The sequence below is a fragment of the Taudactylus pleione genome, unplaced genomic scaffold (genome assembly GCF_031769625.1).
Source record: "Taudactylus pleione unplaced genomic scaffold, aTauple2 ptg000967l, whole genome shotgun sequence".
NCBI classification, from domain to species: domain Eukaryota; kingdom Metazoa; phylum Chordata; class Amphibia; order Anura; family Myobatrachidae; genus Taudactylus; species Taudactylus pleione.
Window position 1 is genome coordinate 4,892,696 of NW_028285368.1, and position 20,475 is coordinate 4,913,170.

Here is a 20,475-nt window from a genome sequence, read left to right on the forward strand (position 1 = left end):
CCTGTCGACCTTTTGACCCTGTTGACCTATTGCCAGTTGACCAATTGGTGTCGACCTGTACATGGTCAACCTAATACCGGTTGATCCCTTATTCCACACCCTGCTTATCTAATGGCACACAGTGGTATTACTGACTCATTGCTTAATTTTCTCTGGTAATAACTCATGCTTCCCCATGACTCTTCTTCAGGATCATGTCCTTTTACGGAGACAAAGAAAAAACTGTGTGACTCTCCTATTGAGGGCATTTGGAAATGCAGGTGACATGTCTGGCAGATCACAGATTCTAAATGACATCCTGATTACTGCATTATTGCTAGGTTGTACTGTCACTGTAAAAGGACACCTATTACTCATGCTACTAAGCTCACATGCCCAGCTTCAGAGTGAGGAAGCAGATTGAAATGTCACATATTATTGAAACTCACAGAGATATTCTCCACGTGAAAGATAAAGTAAAGTATGATAATAAATACTTTTTTCCTCAAGAGAAATTTTGCTGTTAAAGCCAGAAAAGGCTTTCAATATAGTAATGACCTAGCCAGTATGGTAGGCACATGTTAAATCAGTGTTCCCTTAAGGTGATGGGATTTAAGGTGAATATGAGTATTTTATAATTAGCTGCTAAATTCTCTAAATACTGTATTACGCATTATAAAGAAATTAAGTTAACCCTATAAAAAGATGTGCATTTGTCCTAACAGCTAAGAATACACTATATACTTTCTTTCCACAGACTATTAAAATGAAGCCTTGATGCAGTGAATGCCACTCTTTAGGCACTGTCCTCTGAGAGATACCCAACAACGCCATTCAATTATTGTAACTGTAGATGAGTGCACAGTATATGACTGACCATCATTCCCTTCACACAAGCAGAGGATGTCCACACATAAAAAGACTAAGGGGTTTCAATTATTACAAATACATTCTGATTACAGGCTATGAAGAAGAAAGTAGCAACACTGTGATAAATTTGGCCTCTCACTAGCTAGCTTTCAGGCATAATGTATTAAATTATTAAAGATTGCAGCTCTCTAAAGTGTTCCTTGCCATTTAGTTCCCCACCACCCACTAGTACTTTATATAGCTGGAGCCAATTTTGGGTTTGAAAGCCCAGATCACTTTCACTCATTCACTTGGTTTCTTATTTTCCTTGATAAATGCTCATAGGGGTACCCTTTCTCACACACATATAAATAAAGACAGCAAAAAAAAAACATGAAGTCAAGTAAGTGCTCAGATAACAGCAAGGCATGTCTTTCAAGATATCCCAGTCTGACCTCTATTAATTCCATTCATCCATTCATGTGCAGTGAGAGCTGGCTGCATTCCAGCTGTCATCGGGTAAATGTCCTCCTGGTACGATTCCGACTGCAAGACACAAAGGGAGAGAGGTCTAGAGTTAAAGCCACATCAGTATTTGTGACAGCAGATTGCTTTATATATTACAATATATGACTGTGGGTAACAGAAACATAAAAAAATATATTATTTTTTATAAAACGGTGAGGTATAGAGAGCACAGAGAAAAGGCGTTTAGAATATACACACTAAAACTAAATTATTAATTATCTCTATATACGCTGCCTATCTATGTACATAAATTTCTGATTTGCATATTATTAGTTTGCATATAGAACAGTGCACCAGTGCCCACTATGGGTGCCATGTGTGCAGGGCACATGCACCCAAGAGTCAGGGGAGGCTGCCAAATGGCTCAATGACTCGTGGATCCACCCTGCATAGATGGGGTAAGTCCGTCGTCACCTGTTGCATTTCTATAGCGGGGCGCCCTGTCAGATCTCTGCCGTAATGGAAGAGCTGGAGTCCTGCATCAGATCATGTGCTGTGGCGGCTCCCAGACACAGTTAGGCTAGTAGCAGGCATCTCAGTGACCTCACCACCACATGGCACACCCATAGTGGCTCGAAGTTAACATTAACGTTATTCTGTGTACACTTAAAGCTTTTCTAGTGCAGGGAGTGGACTAGACAAGAAGAGCACCAAACAGCACTAACTCTTCTTCTAACTGTTCTCACTGGGAACTTAAATAAAGTAAAGGGAGTGATGAATAATAGGTTGGGAGCATGAAATAAGATGGAGGTGAGGGACATAGTGAAGGGGTATTGTGCGTGGGGATGTAATTAATACTGGGTGAAGGGAGTGAAGAGGGATGGGGTAGTATAATGAATACCAGGAGTAATAATTAGTGTGTGGGGGGGGGGGGATTGATGAATTAGAGGGAAGGAGATGGATTCATAGTGGAGAGAGGGTATCCGGTTATTAGGTCTACAGTAAAAAGGTAGGCAATGTTTAGGTAGACAATACAAGTTAGACAGGAAATAGGTTGACAGGGTCTGAAGGTCGACACACTAAAGGTAGACTAGTAAGAAGGTCGACACACAAATGGTCGACACATGTTTATTTTTATGGTTAGGGTTAGGCACTTACCCCGACGGTTAGGGTTAGGCACTTACCAGAGGGTTAGGGTTAGGCACCAGGAGGGGGGGTTAGGGTTAGGCACTTACCAGAGGGTTAGGGTCAGGCACCTACCCCGACGGTTAGGGATAGACACCAGGCGGGAGGGTAACGCACTTACCAGAGGGTTAGGGTTAGGCACTAGAAGGGATGGTTAGGGTTAGACACCAGGCGGGAGGGTTACACACTTACCAGAGGGTTAGGCACTATAAGGATTGGTTAGGGTCAGACACCAGGCGGGAGGGTTAGGCACTTACCAGAGGGTTAGGGTTAGGCACTAGAAGGGACGGTTAGGGATAGGCACCAGGAGGGAGGGTTAGGCTCCAAGGGGAGGGTTAAGGTGAAGATTAGGGCTAGAAAAAAAAAAGTGTCGACCTAAAGACCCTGTCGACCTTCAGACCCTGTCGACCTATTGCCTGTCTAACTTGTATTGTCTACCTTTTTATTCTAGACCTAGTGATCCACACCCTGCAGAGAGGTGGTAGTGTTATGGAGGGAATGCAGTACAGTGGTATGTGCACTTTACATCAAATCAAACCCCTGTAAACAAAACACATTTTGAATACAATGGTGGAATGTATTTGATAATTTTATAAGATAAATGTGTTTATTATTTTACCAATGTAATGAGGGTGTTCTTCATGTAGTGTAGCAGCTGGTGGAGACTATTAGTTTAATATGGATTCACTTTATATTAACCTCTTTGTTACAGAGTAGGGGTGGGACTCATTAGGTTTAAATGCATGGAGAGTTTAAATGGATGGGGGAACTTACTAAAAGTCCCTTTTGTTCGGGCCTCTAAGGGGTGAGGATTGATGAAGTCATAATGCTGGGGGACTTCATGATGTCATTAGGGCCCACCCATTCCAAGCTTAACACTGCCAGAAATTTTACAATCATTTAGATTGGGGAGAGCCTTAATAGTGCTCTATCTTCCCCATCTTGGCACACACAGACTCAGGGATACCTTTGTTAAAAAGAGGGGTGTCCTCTCTCTCAATCAATCTCTAAGAAGATATCCTCTGATAATCATGTGGTGTAACCAGAGAACACCCATGCACTGCACCAATTTTTATATCTAGGAATATGGAAAGCTCTCTCCCAACATTGCTTTGATAAACTCAGTGGCACCCTTTTCTGAAAAAAATAAAATAATTTGCTCTATAGCAAAAAAAATGTGTCCCATAAGTAGTTATTGTCACTGTATACTACATAATACATTAAGTAGTAGTAAGATGGTGTGTTCTAATGACCAGAATCCCCCATCCTGGCATCAACAAACACAGTTGTACTTTAATATTAAGCAATGGTATGCTTTGTTGGGCTACCATATTATTTGTACACAGTTTATGTACTTCACTCACACACGTAAAAAGATAATTATAATTTTCAAGTGCAGATTTTATTATGAAAACCTGTTTAGAATCTGACTTTATGCTGTTTTGTAAGGTGAATTAAAAGTAAGAACCAAACAATATTTCTTGGTCATTGCTTTTTAAAACCAATACACATTTTCTTGTAGTTCACTTTCTTGTCATTTCAATACGAAAAGCATTTTTTGGTCAATAGTTTTTGTCATGTGAGGAGAAAACAAGCTAATGGTTTTTACTGGATATTCAAAGTCTTCTGAAAAATAATCAAAACCTGAGGTAAAATTTGTGTAGGCACTGCATAAATAATTACAAATATCGATGTTGGAATGTAACCAGTCAAAAAAGTGTCTGAGAATTGATGGGGTTAAATGTGGAGCTGTTATTTGGTGTTGCTGAGGGTCGTTAGTATTTTGTAGGGGGCTAATAATGCAAAGTCGGTTCTCTGTATTTAATGTGGATGATAATATTTTTATAGCAGAGCTAGTTTAGGGGAAGGAAGCACGGAGTGTTAACGTGTTACTCAGATTCACATATCACGAGGTGAATATTACAGTACCTATATGTTTACCAAACAGGGTACCAACATTCTGGAATCTGGCCAAGCAGCAAAACAGATTGTAAAGGCTTCAAGAACAGGTTGGTGAAAGCAGCACAGTCGGTCAACTGTCCTGATTCTGGCAACACAGTCCAAATTTTGGGGAACTGTAGTCACAGTTAGGATTTTGTCTGGAATTATGCTACACTTCATGGTGCCCTCCCATTCTACACCTGCCGGCATTTCTGACCTTGCTGTAGTGTAGGGTCTATAAGAGTGGTTAGAGTGCCACACTGTACTACACACGTCACCAGTGGGAGTCCCCAGTGTTCTGTACAAAATTTCTTTCTGCATACAGAGGTAAGAGCTGCTGTGAGGATCAGAACCCCCACTAGGCACCAGAGCCATAACTAGACTTTTTGGTGTCCTGGGCCATTTTTCAAACAGGGACATAAGACGTGCCCGAAAATGGGTTGTGGGTTCATGGGGAAGGGGCATGACAAATCTGACTTGTCCAATTCAATAATGAAGGGGTACCAATCCCCTTGTACCATTGTTATCCAGGTGTTGCTGCCAAATACAGTGTGAATCCAATGGCTGCAGTGAAGATGCACAATAATTAAGTAGTATAACTCACCAGCTCTAGATGTAGCAGAGCTGCAGCTGGATTTGTCTATCACAACAGCCGTGCACAAGCCTGGAGCCAGCAGTATAGATCACAGACTGAAGGTATAAAAAGAGTGCTACTTGCAGTGTATATGCAGCAAATATTAGCAGCAGGGAGATCAGTGCATGTACTTCGCACTGGCAGTTGAACTCATTGGTAAGGGTACTCGAGGTGTGCTGGTATCACCTGATTCAGGAATCGGTGGCTGTGTTCAGGGCTGCCATCAGAAATTATGGGGTAGATAGCTACATGTGTAAGGTGTGTGACTGCCATGAGAGAGGTGATAGGTCTGAATCCCGGTTTTGACAGTATTTTGAAATGTGTGTGCGTTAAACAAAAGAGGATGTGACTGAAGGTCCTTGGGGAGATGGCCAGACTGAGGGGGAGCCAGCCAAGGAGGAAATACGGGCAGCCTAGGAAATGCTGGGGATAAAAGAAAAGGAATGACTATAAACAGAATATTGACAGGCCCGAGCAGCACCCCCTGCCTTGCGGTGCCCTGTGCCATCTTAGTTATGGCCCTGCCAGGCACAGCAGCAATTAGGAACCTGTTTTCATCTCGTCTTGTATGGGCGTCGGTTAAGCTTTACAGGGTGCTAGCTATATGAAGTTTGTATGTTCTCTCTATGTTTCCGTGAATTGCCTCCCACAGTCCAAATACAAAGGCCTGACTACTTGAATAGGTGATGTTAGTCTGTGTGTGTTAGTGGTAGACTGTAAGCTTCACTGAGGGAGGGACTGATGTGTATAATTAAAAAAACATCTGTAAAGAGCTGCATATTATGTTGGTATAAGTAATGATTAATAAATATTATAAATGGAAATTTACCAGCTATTCTAACAGGACCAATGATGGCATGCAAGCACTTGTGTGTATCATGATTAACCTTATTTTAAAATCAGTTTATTCTGTTTTGATTGTATAGAATGGTGACCTTACATGCTAGCATGTTGCCCTAATGTAGTTGACATTGTCACTTCCTGTATGGTTAAAATCCCATACTTCCACTGTAATACTCAATATGATATACTGCCACTCTAAGGGCCCATACTATACAGCCATCCACAATACATCCCACATTATGGAGGTCATTCTGAGTTGGACACAATGCCGATGTTCATGTAATTTGCCAATTTCTTGCTACTGCGCATGTGTCAAAATCCCTAAAAAGTTGCATCTGTCCCACTTTGAACAGAATCACGGGACCGATTGAGCTGCACTGGAATGTATATGGCGTTCCTGGGAAATGGCTATTCAGACACAATGGCCCTCATTCAGAGCCGCTCGTTAGCGGCAGTACGCTCGTTCCGAGCGATGTTTGCACATCTGCGCATGCGTACGGTTTTTAGTACGCATGCGCGAACCAGTCAGTGCGGCCAAAAATCGTTTGTACGCTATATAGCGAGTGCCTGCTATTTTGAGTGACAGAATGAGGCGTATGTGGGTGGTAACAGGGGAAGGTGCTTGAAAATGGGGAGTGGAGATCCGAACGCAGGCGTGCTTAAAGGTCAAAACGGGCGTATTATGGGTGTGCATAATTAATACAGCAGCGTCATTGACCACGTCACTGGGTTATTTTATAGCCAGAACTGCTCGCAAATTTGTGGTAGCAAACACCAACCACAAGAATAGCGAGCAGTTCATACGCTGGTCGATGTACTCGATTAATCTAATAAATAGCGGACATGACGTATGGTGCGAGCGGCCAGGGGGCGTTTTTAACAAATAAACGAGCGTATGTTTTGCTCGCTCGTTCAGACTTAGAGGTGTGAACAGACTGCAATTTGCGAACGGATCATTTGAATAGCCACCCCTTGTTTTTGAACGAACGACCGCAAATAGCGAACGGCTCTGAATGAGGGCCAATGTGCCTTATGGGGGTGTTATAAGAGTGTTGCAGGAGTGGTTGCTAATGCAGACTCTTAATTGTGTACATCGGAGGGCATTTTCTGATAAGATTTTGCACCTAGCATGGGGCTGGTGTAAGTACAGATGGTGCTTCCGATGGTTGCGACTGCAGTTACAGAAAGTGGGTGTCATAGCCCTTTGTGCATTAGTATAAAGTCACAGTTGCCACTACTGCAAAAGATGCCAGCGCAGTCACAGCAGCGTTAAGCTCAGAATTACTTCCTGTACCAGCACCCACACTATTTTTCAACAAAAATAGGACCCAGAACATTGCCACCGTTGCACCATACTAAAATATTATACACATTGTAACCTACCATAAAGAGACTTGTATCTCTAATGCTGTGTGTCCTCTGTCTTTTGTGCTAGGGCCTCATCACCCTTCCTTGATTCCTAACATACAGTGGCTATAAAAATAATTCTATTACAAATAAAAAAAGTCAATAATTGATTACATAGGTATCCACCCCTTTGCTAAGATATACTAAAATAACCTTGGGCAAATAAAGTTTAATTGATTTTTTTTAAATCAATGTGCCTACCTGTAAGATGCCCCACATTTAGTTAGTGCATTTCCAAACAAGAGCTTCATCATGAAAACCAATGGATGCTCATAGCAAATGTAATACCCCCAAAAACAGGACATCACTTAACAATAGTTGGCACAAGGAGAGAGCTGGGGATAAAAAGGGACACATGACTCTACATGCCTCCCTACATTACTGAATGTAAAAGAGGGACATATCGTGCCCGGGACCCCGAAAAGGGGTTGGGGCCTAGCATTGTAGCATTACATGCAGCACTTGGCTCCTGACACAGTGAAGGAGCAGGCACTGCACACAGACTGGTCCCCGGGGGCAGTCCGCATTTCCAGTACACCCGGAGTGACTGAAACAGGGGAGGTTCAGGCCGCAAGGGTAGTTTGGGTAGTTGAATTTAAACTTAAAGCCCCTGCTTATGACTGTGATGTGGAAGACATTAGGGGAAACTTTTGATTGCAACAATACAGATAATATGTATATAGGAGTATTTACTTACTTAGTGTTGTGACATTGTATTATATTTTCTGTAATTGTTAGGCATATTTTGGTATCGCCTAAACTAGTGTGTGTTGTAATGTTTAACAAACATTGTTACATTGTTGCTTGCCTAACTGTGTTTAAAGCCAAACAGGGTTCACTACTTTGGAAACGATCCAGTGTAATAAAACTGAATGCTTATAAAAACACGTGTGATTCTTTTGTCGCTTTCACCTCTCTACCAGGTATCAAAGAAAGGAAGCACACCTGTTGCGTTGTGTGGACCTACCCGAACCTCCGGATCCCAAAGGTGGGTGTTACACATATTCAAGGAAAGGTTATTAAAAAAACACCAATCATGGGATGCGCATATGAAAATGTCAAATATTTTTTTAATATCCCTTCAATCACTGTCAAGCCCACCATAGGAAAGCTGAGAGAATACGGCAACTATGAACAGCTCTAAAACTAAACATCTATGCAAGAATATCACTTGCTGTGGAGGCCACCAATAGGCCTCTGGAACTCTGACAAAGTTACAGTCTTCCATGACACATATAAGATAAACTGTGCATGACATAACAATAGCACAGGCACTTCACAAATCTGCACTGTATAGAATGGTAGCAAAAAGAAAAACACTGTTAAAAAAAGTCACATGGAATCTAACAGAGTGTGCCCAAAATCATGTAAAACTAAGTCACATACTATATGGCAGAAGATGCTCTCTGTCACGACCCTGGTTAGCTTGTTACCCTTTTGCCTTGAGACTTACCCCTGTCGGCTGTCCTGTGGATCTGTGTGTGTGTGTGCCTGGAGGATCTTCTCTGATCATGCTGGCTGCAACACTTCTCTGTATGCATTCCCTTCCACACTGATTGCTCACCTGGGCTCTCCTCTGTCTGTGAACATTGCTAGTCTTGATTGGAATCGCAGGTGTGGTTCTGATTCTCAGTGCTGTAGAGATGAATACTCCCTCTGCATGTTGTGCCTTCCACCACTTAGAATGCTACTGCCAGACCACCTGTCTGTATCCACCAATTGCTGCCAGACCCAGGGTATGTATATCCTCCCCTGATGGCATTCTGGGCCTGAACATCTCGTTACTTCCTGTGGTGTATGGTCCGTGCTGCTACTGTGTACTAGTGTATCCCGGGCTCCTGCTACTGCAACTCCTGGCAATCCAGAAAACCTGCTACTGCAATTTCTGGCAATCCTGAACACCTGCTACAGCAATACCTGGCAATCCAGAAATCCTACCAGTTCCCAGGCCAGTGCATTATGTCCAGTGTTGTTGAATGACTTATGATCCTAAGTTCCCTGTGTGTTACCAGTGCTTCCTAGCACAGCCCACGATACTCCAGTCCGGAGTGATATTCCAAGTCCATTCCACGATACTCCAGTCCAGAGTGATATTCCAAGTCCATTCCACGATACTCCAGCCCGGAGTGATATTCCAAGTCTGTTCCACGATACTCCAGCCCGGAGTGATATTCCAAGTTTGTTCCATGATACTCCAGTCTGGAGTGATATTCCAAGTCCATTCCACGATACTCCAGTCCGGAGTGATATTCCAAGTCAGTTCACACTATTCCAGTCCAGAGTCAAGTTCCAAGTTCTTCAGTTCAATCCACGTTATTCCAGTCCAGAGTCAAGTTCCAAGTTCGCCAGTTCAACTCAGCAAGTCTTCCTGCCGGTCCCGGTCTGGTTCCTCCAAGTCTTCTACTAGTTAAACTCCAACGTTACAAGTTTCCTGTTCTTGTCATTTATCACCAAAGGCAGTTCTCACTGCTATACAATTCTTTCGCAAATAGACCTATTTACCTCAACCATGGTTCCAGTCAAGCCGGTCTCCGCTGAATCCACTTCAACACCTGAGTCAGGTAATTCTCAAGTACCATTTGTGACCCTCTCTGTGCAAGCACAACACTGTGTATCATGATGAGAACACTATTAGTAATGTGAAGTATGGTGAAGATATCACTAACCCTCTTGTATGAGGGGACTACAGCTGCCCCAGGAGATGAGACTGTGCTGGCTGGCCAGGACATGGTGCAATGGATCTGACAGGCACTGGAACCGGCACATAAGCACAAGCGGTGGTGGCGCCGCACATGCACAAAACACAGGCCCTTAGGGACTGAACTTGCTGCAGCCCCTAGAAACCGAGTAGAGCTGACCAAAAGGAAGAGGAGTGGCTTCCCACTGGAATCACACTCTCTGTTAATTGCAGCCCAAACTGGCAGTCCCAAGGGAAGAAAAACCCCCCCTTGGGACTACCTGTCCTGTTTGTGATTGGCAGGTAGCGATTCCGATGGGAAGCCGCTGTCAGTCAGAGTGTAGCCAGTACAGTCATGGAACAAGGTGGCAGATATTACTGTGGGGCTGCAGATATTACTGGGGGGGCTACTGAAAAAAAAAAGTCAAAATAGTGGGAAAATTAATGGAGCAAGATATAGACAAAATTTACGAGAAAAGCCTGCAGGAGACCTAGACCTTGGGGGCAAATGGGACACATGCCCTGAGCGCCGTTGCTGGGCCAGCAGGGGTGGGTGCTGCCAGGGCAGTACCTACTGCTGTGTTTGCTTTAGTGCTAGAGTCTGGACATTCCACTGTCGCCCCCTAAAGGGACTCACTGTGCTCCAGTCTACACCCAGGGCCAGATTTTGTTTCAAAGACTGACAGCATCCATAGCGCTGTACTGCTCATAATCCTCTACCAGTTGCTAGACAAAAACCCAGAAACTTCCAACAACCTTGCCACTGGGTGTCGGAGACACCTCTATGCAATCCTGGGAAGAAGAGGTGGAGCACAGCAATGGCACCTAGCAGCATGGGCAGCATAATGCGAGGAGCGCAAAATAGAAAGGTTGTAAAGAGGGAGGGGAACTGAGCTAGGAGGAGATCTGTTTGAGGGGGGTGATCTTCTTTACTAGAGGGAGATCTATCTGAGGAAAGGGGAAGTTCTGTGCTAGGGGGAGATCTGTCTGGGTGGTAGATTCTGTGTAGAGGGAGATCTGAGTGAGGGGGGGGACTTCTATGGTAGGGGGAGATCTGTGGGGGGCACTTCTATGCTAGTGGGAGATCTGTGTGAGTGGGGGGAATTCTGTGCTAGGGGGTTATCTGTGTGAGGGGTGGTGACTTCTATGCTAGAGAGATATCTGTGTGAGGAGGAACCTGCGGTACAAGATCTGCGTGTGGGGAAATTTGTGCTGTGGGGAGCTGCGTGAGATGGAGGGAAAGCAGAGCATACATTTATATATACTGTAATATGGGGTCCCAAAGTAGTATCTTGCCTAGGGCCTCGTGAGGACTTAATCCGGCTATCTCTTCCCCACAGTTCAACCTCTTGCGGCCTCTGAGGTGTGGGGGATTGGGAGACATCACACGGGTGGGTAGGAGCCAGTATCATTAGGTAGGCGGAGTGTAGCACTAGGCGTCAAAGGTTTGGGTGGGGATCCCAATTAACAGGGTCTGGCGTCCTGATGTTCCAATTCCGCGCCAAATTGGGCATCTGACATCATTCACAGCAAGGTCTTTGAGGAGTCAGGGCAAACCGCTCTCAGCGTCAGCTCAGCTAGTCTCTGCCTGAAATTCTGTTGTGCTTGCACTATTTTCATTGAGAAGAAGACTGTCAGTCTACTGTGATGAATCTGGTCATGGAGACTTTGTGACAGCACCTCAGCTCAGCTGGAGTGAAACATGTGGGGGCTGGAGTGACACATGGAGGGGGGGCTGGAGTGACACATAGGGGCCTGGAGTGTATTTTGTGGACCTACCTTTTTCAGTGTATTTTATGTGGATCTGTCTTTTTCAATATATTTAATTTGGATCTGGCTGTTTCAATGTATTTTATGTGGATCTGTTTTTTGTCAATGTATTTTATGTGGCTCTGGCTTTTTTTTATGTCTTGACTAGGGCCCCATGAGGTCTTAATCCAGCTTTGTATCAGTCTGTCTGTCTCTCTGGCTGGGCCATGTTAGGGAGGATGGTGGGCCTGCACTTGTAACATTCTTAGTTATCTCTGCCCACTTCCCATGGGCCTGGCCTAGCTGCAAGGCAGATAAAATGTCAACAAGCCACCCTGTGGCCGCCTCTGGCTTAAATAGTTACAAATAAAAATAGACCAGGCCTTGCTTAAGAAATAAAAAAAAGCCCCATGCCTTGTTTAATTAGTGAAAAAAAGCCCCAAACAATAAAAGTTTCGTATTTTAATTTCTTTTTCTTTTATTCTGTAAGCAGTTTTAGAACAATTAACCATCTTATGTATGTATATAAGATTTCTATTATATATTTTTTAGGGGGTATCATTTTTCATTTTGCCCTGGGCTACAAAAATCCTAGTTACGCCTCTGTTTGGGGGAAGATTTTATTCCTCCAAGCCAAACTGCGATGGCTTGGAAAAAAAACAGCAATATTCTGGAGTGTCACAGTCAAAGTTCAAACCTAAATTCATCTGTGGAATGATTTCACAACTGGCAGTCTAATAGAACTTGTACAATATTGTAAAGGAAATTGGTGAAAATACAGATGTGCAAAACTGGTACAGACTTAACCAAATAAACTTCCAGCTGTAAATTGATGCATCTATCAATTATTAAAGCAAGGTGGTGAATGCTGCAATTGTCTGCTTTTTATTTGTCATTAAGGAAAAACTTTTTTTTTATTAGGCCTGTTTCACACCTGCCGGTTTTGACCGGCAAAAAAAACAAAAAACAGGCAGTAGCTGGCCGTTTATTTCAGGCTTTGAGCCGCTTTAAATGTTTTTTGTTAATTTAACTACTGGGCATGCGCAGCTGTACAAGCCGGCCAGTGTATGTGAAAAGAAATATCGTTTCCTATACATCACTGGCGTGCAGGGACGGCACGGGCACGGCAGCTGTCCTTCTCAGTGGATATTTCCGGCTGTAACATCGCAACCGTGCCGTGCCCGGGCCGTGTGAAAGGACCCACCCACGTCCCTGCATTACTACATTTCACACCCGGCAAAGAAACGGCTGGTTTTCTGCCGGTCAATCAAAACCGGCAAGTGTGAAATAGGCCTTAGTCATTTGAGTATTTTATGTTGACCAGAATTTGGATACCATGATGCAAGAAAACAAAATGTGAAAATGGGTAAGTCATTTTGATAGCCACTACACAGCAAACATACAGTAGATAATTTTTATTAGAGATACTGTTCATCGCCTGGAATTTGAGCTCAGAAGAAAGCCCAGTGTGAATTTGTGTGCTAAAGGGGGTATATTACAAAGGGACATATGAACATAGTAGAACATCATGTCCCAGAAGAGAGAAGGAATACAGTTATTGGCTGAGGAGGAAACATCAAAAATACAAGAACTGTGACTGTGAATTTGTATGACTAGCCACTACAGAGAAAATGTTAAGTGTCCTACCGTAGCAGTCCTGATGGGCTTTTCAATATTTTATTGTTGGCAAAGATAATTACGTTCAACCTCTGCATTTACTAGTAGGAGACCCCTTAACTATACCTAAACTGTAGGCAGTGACCAAAAGGCCTCTGTCATTGAATGTATTCCAGTAATGAACGATAGACAGACAGACAGACAGATAGATAGGTGGCCTGCAATAAAATAATAGAAATACAACTAGTACCTAGGCCTAAATGTATAGGTAATCCTAATTTAAATATTCTTTCAGCTGAGATACTTTTAAAAAATATAATTTGCTTCTAGTTCTCAAATAAATTTGTTATTTCTTGGTTTGCAATGTGTTCTTTAAACACTGACACCAGTGATTAACTACATATATAAATATAAATTACATTAATGGCTTAGGCATTATATGATAATTTTTTTCATTTTAACATTGCTATATATGGCATGCCCTTTACTTATTATACTGGATATTTAATGGCTTTGATCACAATGGCAATAATCTCAAAATACAGGATATGTTATTTGTGCGGTTATGTTTTTTCTTTGCTGTTTTTTTTTTTACTTCCTCCAAATCCAGATATTTTCAGAGATCAAAAAAAAATTGAAGTGGTGGTGTTCTTGGTTTGTGTGTATATGAAAGGTATGTTCTGTTATTATTGTTCAATCTAAGCCAATAAGGAAATCTGCTCTTACCCTTCTAGGCACTATCATTGAAATAGGCTCGATAATTCCTTTAACGGTGATCAGTTTGTAGAATCTAAACACTTCACAGGAAGATACATCAAGACCCCTTTTTGGCAAAACACCTGTAAAACATTTATACCATGTTACATTATAACTACTATAATGTAAAATATGCTCTTAAATTTTGGAAATTTCTGTGATCATATCTCAATGATAAGCCCCATAATCAGATACATTAAAAGTTGTACACATATACTTCATGGAATTAACGTATACAAGATGAAGAAGATCCAGTGTAAGTGGACTTTACTAATAACTTCCTGTAAGGCCCCCTAGTTGATTGCATTTAATTTTGTGTAGATTTTCTTAGTATATTATTGAATGTTGCAGAAAGGTTCATGTAGAAATACAGTATCTTTATTACTTGAATCAATTATTTATGTACTAACAACTGTATGACATAATGCTAAATAACTGCAAACCAATTCAATTAAAAAATAAATCCTTATATGTGTCCCATGAGGGACACTGAAACTTGTGTATAAATAAGGTGATAGGAGCATAGACACTTTCCAATTCACCCTCATTGCCTGCCAGAAACTACAATACTTTTCTAATAAAACCCTAAGAACAGAGGGCCTGATTCAGACCCGGTCGCAAGCGCTGAGCGCTCGCAAACCAGGTCGATATTTGCCCACTGGGCATGCGCGAGAACCGGCTAGCGACGGGTGCTCCGTAGCTCCGGGTCTCGCACCAAAGGGGGCGAGCTGTCGATGGTGAGTGACAGCTTGCCCCGTTTGGTGGGCGGGCCGGGGGTGGCCGGCCAAACGGAGGCGTTCCCAACGGGCGGCCCCACTGACATCACAGTGGGAGAGCTTCCGGCTCTGTTAGAGCCGAAAAGCTCTCTGGGGCTTGCGGCCACGAGACCCTACCACAAGGGTCTCGTCGCAAGCCAGATGGTCGCGATGGTCTTGACCATCGCGACCATCAACCTGGCCACTCGCTATAGCTGTGGGTGGTCACCCACAGCTATGCGAGCAGCCAGTAGGCCGCTCCAAAAAAGAGAAAAAACGCCCTGATTCAGAGCGAGCGCTCTTTCAGAGCGTCCGTCTCTGAATCAGGCCTACAGAGTCCATGGTCCAAGAGTTAAAAGAAATACAAAAATCGTGTTTCGATTTAATCTGTGGGAGTATTGAGGACATCCCAAAGCTGTCCCTAAGGGAGGTTACACTCAGCAGTCTCTGAATGTTACAATATTGAACCTGTAGAATTTTGTGAACATGTGTACCAAAGACCAGGGGGCCACCCGGGACAGCTACTCAGCCAAGGCCCTATGCTGCCCAAGATGTCCCCCACTGATCTGATGGAATGTAGGCCTGATTCAGAGCCGGACACTCTGACCAGAGCGCTCGCTCTGAATCAGGGCCCTCCTCCATGAAAATGGAGCGGCCTCCTAGCCGCTCGTATAGCTGTGGGTGACCACCCACAGCATATGCGAGTGGCCAAAAAGATGGTCGCGATGGTCTTGACCATCGGACTTGCGACGGAGACCCTGCGGTAGGGTCTCCCTGCTGCAAGCCATAGAGTGATTTTGGCTCTATCAGAGCCAAAATCACTCCCACTGACATCACTAGTGATGTCAGTGGGGCCGGCTTCAGACGGTAGGCGTTCCCATGGGAACGCCTCCGTCTGGCCGCCACGCCCCCGCCACGCCCACCAAAGGGGGCGTGCTGTCAATCAACATCGACAGCACGCCCCCTTTGGTGCGAGACCCTGAGCGATGGAAAGCCCGTCGCTCCTCGGGTCTCGCGCATGACGGAGCTCCCTCCGTCATGCGCATGCGCAGTGGGGAACATCGACTCACTTGTGAGCGTACTGCCGCTCACGAGTGGGTCTGAATGACCCCCTGTGTCCTCACATTTTCAGAAACAGGCTGCTTGTCCCAATATAAGCCCGATGAACTGTCAAAGCAATGCACCTCGCAATGTCCAGAGAGCAAAGTCTTCTTTCTCTGGATACTTTTTTTAAATTCAAGGCCGGAGTACCAATGTCCTGACATAGAAGTGGCTTGGGTGACCAACTTGAATTGAAAGGAAGACCTACAAGACAGAGCCCTAGCTCTTATACTCTCCTAGCTGTAAATAAAGACAACAGGAAGGCAACCCTGCAGGTGAGGATCTTTAGCTCCACTTTATCCAATGGTTCATAAGGTGAGTCCTGTTAGGTTGTCAGCACCAAGTTGAAATCCTAATGAGCTATTGGGAAAATATATGGAGGCTGCACATGATTAATCCCTGCATCTCAGGTAAAAGGGCTGGAACCTGATCTTCAAAGTGCATAGTATGAACTACCCTTCCAGTCCTCCTACAAGAAGAACAGTAGCCTGTCAAATGGGAAGGTGTAGATCTTCCAAATACTGTGATAATACTTTGGCTGAAACTGCCTGATGGAACAAGCAGATCAGAAGGAAGTTCAGAGGATCTGTCATGGCATCTCCCAGAGCTCCTTGTCCTAGAGCAGAAGTGCTTCACCTTGTGGTTAATCTGAGTGCCATCATACAGATGTTACACTAATTGCATAAAGAAAGAAAAGGGCATCAGGGAAAAAAAAACGGAGCACACACTTTCCATAACTAAGCAAAAGGTGAGGACGGAAATATGACCAATATAAGATGAGAGTGAAATTCAGCTACCCCAGGAATAACCTGGAAGACCTAGGGGAACCATATACCTAAGGACAGTACAGTCTTGAAAACTATGGCTAATTCTGAAAAATCAAAGAGAGATATAGAAACTTCCTGCTTTCAAAACTGTGCTATGGCAGCTTTTATAGAAATAATAATATGATCCACAACATATCTGTAGCAAACAACACATCGGGTAACAAAGACAAGTGGAGACACAAAACCTCAAAACTAGGATGGTCTATTTCCTTCCAAAGAGGCTGAATCATGAGGAATCTCCAGAATGTATGCAAAATATACCCTACCTTGTTGCATTTATGCCAGCATAGCCTTGATTGGGAAAACCTAATTTTATGTAATACTTTCAGAGTACATACAATGAAAGAGCTTAATAAACATTTCAACATGGTTGGTACACTTCATTATCTTAAACAGATTCCCCTCCACTCCTTGGGGTATATTTACTAAAGTGCAGGCTTATAAAAATGAAGGTGTTGCCCAGAGCAACCAATCAGATTCTAGCTATTATCTATTAGAAGATGCTCAATAAATACGTAGAATCTGATTGGCTGCTATGGGCAACACATCCACTTCTATAAACCTGCACGTTAGTAAATATATCCCTACTGTTCCAGATACAGGGTGTTGAACGCCGTTGCATGGGCATGCATAAATTATCCACTGATGTGTCCTACGCAGCCTGTGGTCTCATAACATGCACTGAAGTTAGCAATTTCTGAGTAAGGTCAGGGCTTGAGAAAGTATGCGTGAGGCTGTGATGGTACTCGATTGTACCGATGTTTTCACAGTCTTGTTAAACATTACGAATATGTGTAAGGTAAAGTGGGCATCCTTATGTAGTGGTGCGACGGCATAGCAATCGCAATGAATTAGCATACTATAGCGGTAGAACTGCGTGCATAATCGCAGCTGCGATCCCAATAGTGATCCTTGCTGAATCAGGCCCACTATCCCTACCTTACCCTAATTGATGCCTTCTCGTCTCCGTTGGTATGACTGGTACTTCTGCTGCTACTACTTAGGTTCTTAATTTGTTTTAGAACTTGTTTTTTTTTTTTTTTTTTTTTTCCTCCACTCATTTTTTATAATTTTTGGAAGTAGGTTTTATGAGTTAAGAAAAAAAAAAAATTTTTATTTTTTCAGATTGTATTCTTGATGACTGCCATTTCACTCATTACCCAATTTCTCACACACATCTTTTTACATGCCTGAAATATACCACATATATACATTCCTTCAATAATTTTTTCAACCACTTTACGACATACAGTACTACTATACATCACACTCTCTAATTCACATTAAACGCACAGCGCTTCCCCATTACCTATATTGTGTGGACATTGTTTATGTTGACTCTCCCCTTGGTATTGGGTGCCTAGACTGACTAAAGTGATATCCTTCTCATCTAGCTTCCCTACTAAAATAAGGCATCTGCCAAAGCCAGCTACAAGCTCTTACTGTAGAGAAAAGCGGCAATGACATTGAAAAAATATTGCCACACCTTCCTTATCACAGCTCCATTGGCATAATAACCATGAGAATACTGCAAGTCATGTAAGGGAAAGCAGGTTAGTCTTTGCAAAGTGAGTCTCTTGCACTAGTGCAGGGGTCAGGGAACTTCTTTACCTTTTACCCCAAAAGATATTTAGATACGCCGACGTTACCCCCTTGATTTGAAAGGAAGGAAATCATATAGTAGTGCCCCCATATAATGCCCCTGTATTAGTGCCCCCATAGTTATGCCCCCATATAATGCATGGCTGCAGTCAAAGGGACCTGATTGGAGACCCCAAAGGAGGAAGTTCCTCATGGCTCCAGTGGGAGAGGCAGAGCAGTTAAGGGCATTGTTTGTATAATGTGTGGCAAGCTAAGTGAGCTCTGCATTAGCCGTACCAAACAGGAGGTAACAGCCCTTCAGCATTATGGTATGGCTCCTCTAACTTCCCTTTGCCTAGTGTGGAGCTGTTTTGATAGGTAGTACCTGCACCCTCGCACCCACTGCTCCTGAGCATGTCACACAAGAGGGGCTGACCACCGATTTTAGTCTGGAGCAGGGAGCCACTTACCTTATTGTGGAGTCTCCTTGGCCCAATGGCACTAGAGCGGTGTTTCTCAAACTTTGTTCTCAGGACCCCACACAGTTCAAGTTTTCCAGGTCACCCAGCAGGTGCACAGGTGTATTCATTACTCACTGACACATTTTAAAAGATCTACAGGTGGAGTTAACAATTTCACTTGTTATTCTGTGAGGAGACAAGGAAAACATGCACTGTTTGGGGTCCCGAGGACCGAGTTTGAGAACTTGTGCACTAGAGGTATGGGAATCCTGATCACTATCCATGACCAGGCAACACACCTCACCCCCCTCCACAAACACATACAAACACACCGGAAGTGATTCAATGTTGGATGCTAATCAAAAAAGTTAAATAATATAAACTGTAGAATAAACCTTACAATAAAGTGACTGCCATATGCAGACCTTTTCCAGCAACCACTGGGGTTAAAAAGGGAGAGGATCTTAAACAACTGTAGTTGTTTCCCGTGAATGAAACAGAAATGTGGATGTCATCTCCTAGCAAAAAGGACGTACTAGAAGAAGAACAGGGAACCTAATATGATATGTAAATATAAGAAGAGTAAGCACTAGGACCTGCTAAAAATGTATAGTATAGAATTTCAGTGCCTCCCATTCTTCCACATGGTTTCTAAACCTCACTGCATGCCTTAGGATTTAAATACTGGAGGTTGGCATGGGCAGGCATAATATATATCTTAGGTGAATATGTTAATATTAATCTTTAGTGACTATTACAGTACACAATATTTCGATTGAAGTAGACCAAATATTTTAATCATACATGCCAATCATTTTGTAGTTGACAGCAGCAGCAAAATATGCAGTCAGTGAAGATTTGTCATAGGATGTTCATGGTCCATCTTGTTGGATTTATTTTACTGCACACCTGGTGCTCCTTAAGGGTGCATGCATTTTTAAATGTTTAAATACATTATAAAGTTTTTAATGTTATATATATATATATATATATATATATATATATATGAGAGAGAGAGAGAGACATTGAATTACTATGACTGATGAACACAATCATGGAAGTGCAGTGTTCTACGAAGTTACATTCCATTGAAGAGGTTCTTAAAGTATTATGCATTTGCCAATCTATTTTTTGAGTGACTGCCATTAAGCTTACATTTACATTTTTATTATGGGACAGTTTTACACTATATTATATCCCTAGTTCAGGAATCCTTCTGTTTCGGCAATTGAAATATACCTTTTGCTATTAACATATATAGAGGTGAAAGGCAGCTGTCTACAGGGTCTACAGACAACCATAAAAAGCGCCAAAGCCCTGCAAAACAGGGAGTGTTAGTCAGCGCTTTCTTCCCTCAATGGAATAATAAAGATACAATGAAACTGGTTGTGACACAAAATAACCTAATATTAAACTACTATATTTAAACTATTCAAGTCTATTTTGTGACGTCTCAAATTAGAATCGGCTAACATGGTTTGAGCTCTTTTGAATATGTCTACAGCTTCATCTTCTGAAGGCAATGATCAAAGGGTCTGATTCAGAGACGGACGCTCTGAAAGAGCGCTCGCTCTGAATCAGGGCGTTTTTCTTTTTTGTGCAGCATCCTGGCAGCTCGCATAGCTGTCACCCACAGCTAGTGCGA

At 43.0% G+C, this 20,475-nt stretch overlaps 1 protein-coding gene across 4 annotated transcripts in view; it reads right to left on the bottom strand.

Moving 5' to 3' along the window:
• CORO2A (coronin 2A) overlaps positions 1–20,475 on the bottom strand; it is a 203,737-nt gene that overhangs the window by 16,856 nt on the left and 166,406 nt on the right. For all 4 annotated transcript variants that reach the window (XM_088460087.1, XM_088460086.1, XM_088460089.1 and 1 more), the window contains exons 9-10: positions 14,076–14,188; positions 1,284–1,374 (exon numbers count right to left, since the gene is read on the bottom strand). In XM_088460087.1, the coding sequence (XP_088316213.1) occupies positions 1,284–1,374; positions 14,076–14,188 (204 nt within the window). The remainder of the gene's footprint in view (positions 1–1,283; positions 1,375–14,075; positions 14,189–20,475) is intronic.